The 10,955-nt window shown below is 42.9% G+C and overlaps 1 protein-coding gene across 1 annotated transcript; it reads right to left on the bottom strand.

The window, feature by feature from the left end:
• Positions 1–2,860: 2,860 nt before the first annotated feature.
• Positions 2,861–10,253, bottom strand: LOC119270035 (obg-like ATPase 1). Its single transcript, XM_037551985.1, has 12 exons — positions 10,054–10,253; positions 9,104–9,271; positions 8,886–9,009; positions 8,422–8,513; positions 8,232–8,330; positions 7,964–8,077; positions 6,686–6,750; positions 5,522–5,638; positions 5,246–5,321; positions 3,614–3,706; positions 3,331–3,381; positions 2,861–3,219 (listed from the first exon to the last, which is right to left on the bottom strand). Exons 1-12 carry the CDS (start codon positions 10,138–10,140, stop codon positions 3,121–3,123), a joined length of 1,185 nt encoding a protein of 394 aa, XP_037407882.1. The 5' UTR covers positions 10,141–10,253; the 3' UTR covers positions 2,861–3,120.
• Between the last annotated feature and the right edge of the window lie 702 nt (positions 10,254–10,955).

Genomic DNA, 10,955 nt, shown 5'->3' with positions numbered 1-10,955 from the left:
TTTGTAGGCAAGCAACAATTTTCCTAAGTGGATGGCCTTAAGGTTTGATAAACCGGTAGAAGCTCACACAATTACAGAACTTGTCTCGGCACCCAACGAAACTAGTAAAATTGTTAGTCTTACTATCCATGCCGTTATCAGGATTAAAGCAACTCGTGTTCGAAAGAAGTGATTAAAGTAAGAGAAATAAAATCAAGGAATTGTAAAAAAAAAGTCTGGTTAAACTTGAAAGCAATAGGGGTGGATAAACTGGGATCCATAATTTCACAAGCGGCATCTCTTCAATAAAAGATAACACGGTGTGGTGAGAAAATTACAATTAGTATCGATTAAACTGTAATTTTTAAGAGTATGATTATGTTGTTGGAGATATGTCTTAGAGGCAATCATGTGATGATAATATTTCCGTATGTATTTATTAGTTATTTGGAATATCCTTGAACATCATCAATGATATGTATCAATAAGTATGTGACTTGTTTGTGAAACTATGTATTGTATGACGGATGTTCTAATGATCCCTAGTTGATAAGGTTATGCGGACACATACCGTTCAACTAGTGTATACGATTCGGTCGATGACTATGTTTCACAATTCATGGGTATAGACATGCGAAACCGATAGTATGGACTCTGGGATGGAGATCACAAAGTCGGACAAAACCACTTTCAGATGCCACGAGCAAGCCACCAACGATTCCGAACTTTGCCAGCGCGGACCAAGAGAACTGCAAAGCCCTATTACACTAAGACGACCGCAACAGGGACATCACATGCTCTCCTGTCGATCTGATCAACCGCCACTGCCACCGCACCCACCAAGTAAGCAACCATGAAACCCTTGCGAGCACTCGCTAGAACCGCGGGAGAACGTGGGGAATCTGCGGGAGGGGGAAGAGGGGAGCGTACGATTCTGATCTTGAGGTGGCAGGAGAAGCGGCCGAGGATGGGGCGCTCCATCGGCTCGTCGTCCTTCTTCGACGCCTTGGGCGGCATCGGGCGAGGCTCCGCTGCGGCGAGGGGGTGTGCTGGGGAGGAACCCGCCTATGACAACCAGTCAGCAACACACATCGACGGCCAAGCAGCTTCTACTTTGTCAACGAGCAAGAAAGAGCCGGGCCTGTGCCGAACAAGCGTCGGAAGGGACTACCCATCTCGTGTCATCATCACCACGAAGGCCCTCCTCAGCAGATCCGACTTTAGAAAGAACGAGTGAGGCACGGTGACCCCTTAAACACGCCGAATAAAACCGACTACCAAAACTCAATCACAACTCACCCGAAGTCACCATTGTTGCCACGCGAAAGCCGCGCACAACCAGCCACATTGTCGGAGGGACACCTACCGACCGCATTGTCGTGAGCGTCTAGCACATGAAGGGCGTGAAGGGAATCGAGAGGTCTCTTCAAGACAATGCTCCGGAAAGGGAAGCGACCCGACCCAACCGAGCCTTAGGATTTTACCCGAAGAACTGAATCTGAGGGTGTGCCAGAGATCAGTGGCGGATCTAGGACCCAGGCCGGGGGGCCTGGGCCCTGGGCGTGAGGAATGCACACTTCCTTCAATATAGCATGAATGGCACTGTAGCGTCACTGTAGATGCATTGTAGCTGGCCTAGGGTCCGGGGCTTAGCCCAATCCTGGGTTCGCCCCTGCCGGAGATGAACTCCACATCGACGCCTCCAAGGAGGTGAAATGACGCCCAAGGACATCGACGTCGCCGGTCGACAAGAGCTCGGCAAGTTCACCAGGAGCACCGCCTAACACGAGATACCCATGCATCACACCTCCACTAGCCCACACACTCGCGTCATGACCATACAAGAGCCACCACAAACCTCATCGCCAGCCAAAAACCGACCCAGCAGACTCCAGCAAACCGGATTTGCACGAGACAGACCAGATCTAGCGTCCCACCGTTGTTGCACCGCATCTGCAACCACGCGGACGACCTACGCGGGAATGACCTCTAGAGAGAGGGAAAAAGGGGTGCCACCCCCACCCCATCTCGCAGGGAAAGAGTAGTCGGGGCGGAGCCATGGAGGTCGTCGACAAAGTTGTCGCAGATGCCAACCGGACTTAACCCGAAGGCCTCCTTCGATAGGGATGAGGGGAGGAGGTGGGGATTGCAAGGAAAGATGGTTAGCTGTTTTCTTACATTTCAAAAGTCATTGTTGGGATTTTTTTCTGGCAAGACTCTCTGTCCCAAAATAGTGTTTTTTTCAATGCCAAAACTTGCAAAGTTTGAGCAAGTTCATAGAAAAAGTTATCAACATCTAGGATACCTGATCAATACCATAAGATTCAACATTATATTTTCATATGGTCTCTCCGTTCCAAAACAATCGAAGTCATAGATTTGTCATAAGTCCAACTTGCTCCAGTTTGACCAACTCTATAGAAAAATATGCTAAGATTTACAACACCAAATACTGATAATATTGAAATATGATTTCATGAGACTAACTTGTGTTGTACAGGTTAATCTATGTTTCGATAGACTTGGTCAAACTAAAACAAGTTTGACTTGAGACAAACCCAAAACTTCAATTATTTGGATCGAAGGTAGTTTTTGATATTGCAGACATGTTTACTTCTTTTAATAAACTTGATGAACATTCATGAAGATTTGCTATAAAAAACAATATGCACCAACTAAAATTTAGAGCTCAATACTAAGATATTATGAACCCTAAGATAAGTTTCACTTGAGCGCCACATTTAATCAGTGCAGGCATGTGATTTTGTCTCTTTTTTTTCTCTCATGGACGGAGAGGTACTCAATCAATTTAAGAGGCAATATATCCAAAAAAGTAATCGAAGTAATTTTCTATGTAAAATATTAGTAAGAATTATGGAGCTACACATGCAACAACGGTAGAATTGCATAACAAATAACTTTGCATCCTAATTACGACAAAGTTGTCCAGTCACACGTTACAACTTCCAGTTTTCCGATAGAGCTGAGCAGTTCTAGCTCACGAATGAAAAATTATATTTTTCATCCCTTCCAGTTGGTGCTTATAGCCTCCCCGCACAGTCTGCAATCAGTACTGATAGTACCTGGCTACTTGCAAGTGAACCCAAAAATGCTAAAATACACGACCCTGTGATGAATTCATCACTTCTTTCCGCCTCCAGAAACATTGAACTTGAAGAAGATGATGTCTCCATCCTGCACCACGTACGTCTTCCCTTCCTGCCTGTACTTCCCAGCAGCCTACAATCCATCAATGGCAAACGGTTGCGTAACTCATAACATTGAGTTTAAAGATCAAAAGTAAGGCAACTGATGATACAAATCATCTAGCATAGACGAGCTTGTGCACACCTTGACAGCAGATTCACTGCCCAGCTCTTTTAGATCTTCAAACTTCATTACCTGATCAAAAAGAGTAGATTTATATATAAGAATTATCAAGGAATACTTCAAGTTAACATAATGAAAGAAGCTTCAGTAAACATCAAGATTTTAAAAAAAACAAGCAATAATTAACTACAAAGTGCAAATAGTAAGCACAGCAACAATTAACTACACTGTCAACTACGAATGCCACAGTTCGATTTATTCCAAATAAAGGAATTGTGTCTAGCTATTTCAGAAAGGACTCTACCTCAGCACAAATGAAGCCTCTTTCAAAATCAGTGTGAATTGCACCAGCAGCTTGAGGAGCTTTAGATTGACGTCTGATCTGCCAGCACTTCACCTGAAAGGAGAATTCAAGCTTATAAGCTAGCAGAAAATTGTCAAATGTATTCAGAAACTCCTACTTGAAACTTCAAACACGAACAGACATCTGAACAACCTAATACATTCCTCCCCGTTTAGAACATAACCAGCCAACAAGATGCAACTTTGACCATTATTATTGATGTGTCAGTAAAAAACAGAATTATGAAAAGAATGATATTATTTCCATTTGTCAAATCTCATTAAATTCTTTCGAAAATGTTAACGCCCACACGTGTGGGCGTTAGCCAACTCGTCCACACGCCTCCATCACCGTCCAGTAACTTCTGCACGAATCTTGGCACGAATTAGCTCATTTTGTATGCCACGTAGGACAACTCGCGTGTGTGGTGTGTGAGAGAGGTCGCCCACACATCCGTTTTACCACACGGAGGGGCCAGTGTGTGGGCGTTTAGCAGTTCACCCACACACCAGTTTTTCAGTCACGCACAAGGGCTGGTGTGTGGGCGTTTGCCATCTCGCCCACACACCTGCCTCCTCTCCCACACCCAAGCTGCCAGTTGCCATGCGTTTTGCAGTGTACATGGCAACTGCCCTAGTATGATTGCAAGCAGATGGCAACTCTCTCTTTTTTTTACCCGAACATGCCAGTTGCCATATGTTTTGCATGGTACATGGCAAACTGCCCTAGCGTGCACGTAAGCAGATGGCAACTCTTTCTTTTTAAATGGCAACTGCCCTAGCGTGCTTGTGAGCACATGGCAACTCTCTCTTTTACCCAAACATGTTTTTTGCCATGCCTTTTTTTGTAGCGCTACATGGCAACTGCCTAGTGTTAGTAGGTGGCAACTCCTAAAGTTTTGAAATCATGGCAACTGCAGTAGACCAGACCACACATGGCAACAGCTGTAGTTGTCCAAAAAATGGCAATCTGGAACTTTGACCTGAGATGGCAACTGCAGTTGAGCAAACATGGCAACTGTAGTTGTCCGACATGGCAACCGTAGTTCAGCGACATGGCAACTGCACTTAAACGAACATGGACGAGGGTCCGACCCATGGCAACTGCGGGGCGCGCGGTAAAGTGTCACGTGGGGCGTGCGGGACCACGAGGTACGAGGCCTGACGTACCGGGCGTGTGGGCGTTATCTATTTCGCCCACACGCACGCGTGTAAGAGGGACCGGGAGGGAAAAAAGAGGCGTGTGTGCGCTAATTGTTTTGCCCACACACAGACGTGTGGGCTGGTCCTCTTAGGCACCACACAGAACGTGTGGGCAGATTCCTTAACGCCCACACGTGTGGCAGTTATCGGCGTCCAATTCTTTACATATTGATTGGGGAAGTTAGAAGTTTGATTGCGCCCCTTATTTTGGAGCAGAGGCAATAATGAATAAAGACTGATGATGTATAAAGAAACAAGCATGTGAATTTTGCACGCCAAAAATGTAACAGGCTGATGTAGTACCACCATTTTAGCAAAATGAAGTAAAATGTTGCTTATACAACACATATTACTGGCACAAAGTAAGCACAATGTAAACATATAAATGTACCTCGTCGTGACCAGCTGTGAAGAAGTATATGAGATGAATTGCTGCAAAACCAGTCTTGATGATTTTGGGGATCAAACTGTTCACATTGGTGAAAGATTTAGTATAAATAAATTAAACAGAAAAAGTTGAGCAATATGCAAAGAGAAGATGCAATGCACGTTATAAATAAATAAACTTGATTGCTAGTTTAGACTACAAAAACGTCTTATATTTCGGTACAAAAGTAGTATCTTAATTGTGGTAATCAACTCAGCCAAAATATGCTACATGACTTGCCTTGCTGTCTGGTTTTCGGCGCAATATTTAGCAGCTTCATCTTCTGGCATATCCACTAGTTTCTGTTCAAAGGCACAGCTGAAAGGAATAATAGTCTCACCACCGTGTTCTTTCACCCTGAATAAGAAATAGTTAGGTATTAGCTAATATTCCAATACCCCCTTCTTGTAGGAAATTATGCATATTAGGTTTATGCTAATCAAACACAAAATCATCAGATTTGATCAAAATCACAACCATATGAACTACATATAATCAATTTCTTACTGCGGGCAAGAGCCTATAGCATACTTCAGAAAATACAATCAGTATCATGGTGGGTCGGTTCTAGGACTGAGACGGTGAGTACCAGGGGTGAGGGAGGGAAGTTTGAGGGTGGTGATCAGATCTTTACCGAACCTCTCGTTCAATGCTTAATTGATATGGTCGTGCCCCTATTATAGGAAAGACTCCAATTGATGCTGAAAGCATATATCACAACTTTCCTAATCAAAACGATATATTTATCTTCCAAACTAAACTGATCTCCTTTCCTAACTAAACAGATATACTCCCTCCGTCCCAAATTAAGTGACTTGACTTTGTACTAACTTTGTACTAACTTTGTACTAAAGCTAGTACAAAGTTGAGTCACTTATTTTGGGACAGAGGGAGTACTTTGTAACTAAAAGACCTACTGTCCTTATCTTGTTCAAGTGGGTACAGTTCACGTGAATAAAAACTCCTGCTTAGTGCTGACAATACTCCTTAGCGCCGAGTGCTGACACATACCACTGGGACCTGACTCACTGCCAATGACATTTGCTGGTATTCATATGTAAGCGATCGACAAATTGTGTGATATTCTACCCTCAAATACAGAAATCACCAAGTCCAAGCGTAAACATTGGTTCTCTCTGACAGCAATTTTTCAATAATAAACCCAATGTGTTAAATCAGATAGCTTATGTACTCAACAAGCAAGTTGGAACAAATATCATATACAACGAGATATAATGATGGAAACTTGAAACGATCTAGCTTCAAAATGACCTATCCTGCTACATCAATTAGACTGTACATAAACAGAAGTTCCACAGAAAATCGGCATTCACAGTTTGAACTGCATTCTGTATAGCATGAGTTCATCTGCTATAGCCATTAGACTTGGGATAGAAACAATACCAAGCATGTATCTTTGGTAGAAACTTGTTCTTTTTCCTCAGGTAGTCCTTTTCACTCATGTTCACCTGCACAAAATTAACATACTAGACTTAGAAGCCCTATAAAGAAAAGGTGAATTTCTGTTTCAACTACTGACAGAAGGTCAAATCAAAGGATTAACCCAGTAAATGAGCTAAAGTTAGCAGAGCGATTAATGTCCATTTCACAGGATTACTCAAGCTGAACGTGGGATAATTCCAGACATCAGACATATTTCCTCTTGCTGTTAATATAAATTTAGTTTCAAGTGATGCATGCACAGCAGCTATATGTACCATCATATAACGCGTAAATCAGTAGGTTCTCCAAGTAGGATTAATGCTTCCCATTTCATTTCCATCTCCAACCAGTAAGTAATATCTAATCTTCACAAGCCCTTTCTACAGCACACCATCCCTATATTCCTATTAGGGATCCTGATGTGCCTTTTGAACCGAAAAAAGGGAAGAATCCATATGGAAACATCATATATCTTGGGATTTTGGCACCTCTTGCATACTTTGGTTCTTGCTCACGCATGGAGGTGCAACTTTAACAATTGCTTCAACTATTACTCCCTCCATTCCTAAATATAAGTCATTTTAGAGATTTCAATAAGGATTACATATGGATGTATATAGACATATTTTAGAGTGCAGATTCACTCATTTTGCTCTGTATGTAGTCCGCGTTGGAATCTCTAAAAAGACTTATATTTAGGAACGGAGGGAGTACAGAATTGCAGTGCCTTACAGTGGAATAAAACTGGCATGTGGAACTATAAAGGTTCCCCCACTCTAATGCAATACCAAGAAGCATGCAATAGTTTTTGTAGTTATGTTTCCAGTGATCAGACTAAAATCAGTTAATTGTCTATGTAGCATTCACTTCTTGCTAATTATACAAATACCAAGAGTATGGCAGATCGATTACCAGTCACCCGTCAGTTCTGTAATGGTCCAAAATTAATGTTGGAAAGCAGAAGTAGACAGGCAGCAATAACAAAACAGACAAAACAAGCAAAGCCGGGTTAATGTCACATTGATTGAACCCTAAAAAACATCACATTGGTTGAAATTCCGCATTAAATATGGGATGCCACTAAATTCTAGATGGCCATGCTGGTAAAGAAGTTCAAGCAACAAGCATGTAACTATAATTAATCAAATGATGTCATTGCTAATAAAAAGTTCAAGCAACAAAGCCTGTACATATTAATCAGATGAGACCATTCTTCCAATCCAAATAAGTAAAACTTACCAAATAAACAACTGGCTTAGCAGTAAGCAGCTGAAAGGCATTCAAGATCTCAATTTCAGCAGCTTTCCATTCTCCTAAACGTACGTCTTTCCCGTCTTGGAGATGTGTCATGACCTGTTATAAGGGAAAGTTGAAACTAAATTACCGATCAATCTACCGAATAAAGAACGATATACCAGTAAAGAAATTCCAATTGTTCATGAGATCTAACTGATTGATAGAAATGAAACAAAAGTGCAAAACAGCAGAGCTGTAAAACATGCCCTACCCTCTGACATAATTCATGGTCTATCTTAAGTTGCTTGTCATTGCTCCTCTTCATTGACTTCTCAAGGTCATCAATTTTAGCCTGCACAAACTCTATATCCTACAGAAGGAAGTGCAACAGAAAACCTTGTTACAGCTAGGTTAACAGTTGTTTAAGTTGACGAACAAATCAAGCAAAAGTCAAACGAAACCTTGAGCCTCAGTTCTTGACTAATAGTTTCCAAATCACGAACAGGATCAACTGTATCATCAATATGAGTGATTTCCGTGTCTTCAAATGCTCCTAAAATCATACCACACTATCAGCTACAGATACAGCAAAAGATTCTATCACATTAAAACCTAGAGCGTGATTGGTTTGGTGCCAAAAATTGGCATGCCAATATTTGGCATTGTGCCAAATATTGATTACTAATTAGTTGGTTACCAAGTTTTCTTGTCTATCAAACATAAAGTTGCCAATATTTGGCAAGTCTTGGTATTGCCAATATTTGCAATGCCAACATTTAGTCTTCTCAGTTAGATCTCCACCAAGATATCCAAAATTTTCACTTTTAACATACAGTATATAATACAGATAAGAATAGCCAAGGGAACTTTATTAAGAAGCATAATTCAATAGTTGAATCATAAACATTTTACAATAGAGACATACTCAAGACATGAAAGATTCCATCAACAGCACGTATATGGGATAAGAAGGCATTGCCCAGACCCTCCCCTGCACTTGCTCCTCTAACAAGCCCGGCTATGTCGTTGATTTCCAGATATGCAGCCACCTACAGAGAATAACAAGAGTCACTATACATCTGAAACATAAGCCAAGAAGCTGCAGATTACTGTAGAAGTGTAAAGCAGAGAAAAGAAACAGACCTCACTCTTTGGCTTGAAAAGTTGGCAAAGATAGTCAAATCGTTCGTCCGGAACATGTACCCGTGCCTCATTTGGTTCAATGGTACAGAATGGGAAGTTCTCAGCCGGGATGGACAACTTTGTTACTATGTTGAAGAAAGTTGATTTGCCAACATTGGGTAACCCAACCTGCATGAAACATCAATAGTAAACTTCATATCTCATTCTTATTCCTCTAAATGGCTACAGCAGAACAAGTAGTGCGCCAATCAACATTCAACAGAAGAGTAGTCCATTATGATTTATGATGAAATCTGAGATCGAATAAAGGATACAAGGGCAAGTACTGTTAAACACCATCAATGCAACTAGAGAAGTGCGGTAGTGGCAACTCATGAAACTTGTTGAATAGTACTACTAGTGCATAGTAACATGCTAATGGTGTCCAAGCAGACTGAGTTACATAGATAAAACTACAATTCGTCCTGCTTCTATTAGCATGTAGTGACTTAAGATTTAAGCAGGGATAACATTTCATATGTTACACAGAGACAGCAAAGAGATCTATTCTAGAAGTAGTGAAGTAAATGGGGCGCATTCTGAGCCTGAATTGGGGTACAGATCCGACACTAGAACAGTTCCCTCGATATGTTTCCCCAACTCGCACTATGCGGCCCACCGAAACATATAAACTAGAACAACAAAATCATGGAATCCATGAGATCTGCACCAGGTTACAAGCCACGAGCTAGCCACCAGCGATTCCGAACTTCGCCAGCGCGGACCAAGAGAACTCCAAAGCCCTATTACACTAAGCCGACCGCAACAGGGACATCACATGCTCTCCTGTCGATCCGATCAATCGCCACCAAACCCACCAAGTAACGCAACCATGAAACCCCTGCGAGCACTCGCTAGAACGCGGGAGAACGTGGGGAATCCGAGGGAGGGGGGAGAAGAGGGGAGCGTACGATTCCGATCTTGAGGTGGGAGGAGAAGCGGCCGAGGATGGGGCGCTCCGCCGGCTCGGCGTCCTTCTTCGATGCCTTGGGCGGCATCGGGCTCGGCTCCGCTGCGGCGAGGTGGTGTGCTGGGGAGGAATCTGGGGATGGGCTAGCGTGTGTGGGAGAGAGAGAGATGTGGGCTGGACGGCTAGGGTTTTTGGTGGTAAGTGGTAGTTGCGGCGAGCTGAGAAGAACCGGGCACGGGTTTATCACGTGTAGGATGGGTTGTGCCTCGCGGGCCGGCCCATGGGCTCGGAATTTCAGTCCGACATGTGCTGGACACGGCATGCGATTAAAAGGGTCGGGTGTTAGCAGGAACACTTGGATATGACAATGGTTATGCTGTTATTAGTCGTGGTAGGAGTGGTGGAATCGGTTTGTTCTGGAACAATGCAATAAATTTAGAGATTTTGGGTTATTCTGATTATCACCTTCACTGCTCGGTCCTTGAACAGGGTAATGCTCCTTGGAGATTAACTGTAGTTTATGGTGAAGCTCAAACTCACCTGAGATACAAGACTTGGGATACTTTGAAAAACATCAGTTCTTTGAGCAGTCTCACATGGCTCTGTGTTGGGGACTTCAATGAAGTGCTACGTCCGGATGAGCATGTGGGTGTTGGGCAGCGTAGCAACGCGCAAATACAAGCTTTCCGAGATGTTGTTGATGTTTGCATGTTGCTGGACATTGGATATTCTGATATTCCATGGACTTTTGAAAAGAAGGTAACGGGAGGAACTTTTACAAGGGTGCGCCTTGACAGAGCCATGGTGTTGGCTGAGTGGCAAGCACGCTTCCCGCTGGCTGATCTTACACACCTTGTAGCCGCAACATCAGATCATAGCCCGATTTTGGCCAGGTTGAATACG

This window comes from Triticum dicoccoides, chromosome 3A, assembly GCF_002162155.2.
Source record: "Triticum dicoccoides isolate Atlit2015 ecotype Zavitan chromosome 3A, WEW_v2.0, whole genome shotgun sequence".
Lineage (NCBI taxonomy): Eukaryota > Viridiplantae > Streptophyta > Magnoliopsida > Poales > Poaceae > Triticum > Triticum dicoccoides.
The sequence above is the reverse complement of the archived record's forward strand: the minus strand, read 5'-3'. Positions and strand labels throughout refer to the sequence as shown.

Bases quoted from the DNA above. Each gene is read 5' to 3' on its own strand.
- LOC119270035 (XM_037551985.1), bottom strand. From the start codon at position 10,140: ATGCCGCCCAAGGCATCGAAGAAGGACGCCGAGCCGGCGGAGCGCCCC. The intron at 9,272-10,053 runs GTACGCTCCCCT...TGTTTCATGCAG, and splicing joins CCCACCTCAAGATCGGAATC to GTTGGGTTACCCAATGTTGG. The intron at 8,078-8,231 runs GTAGGGCATGTT...CCCTTATAACAG, and splicing joins ACCATGAATTATGTCAGAGG to GTCATGACACATCTCCAAGA.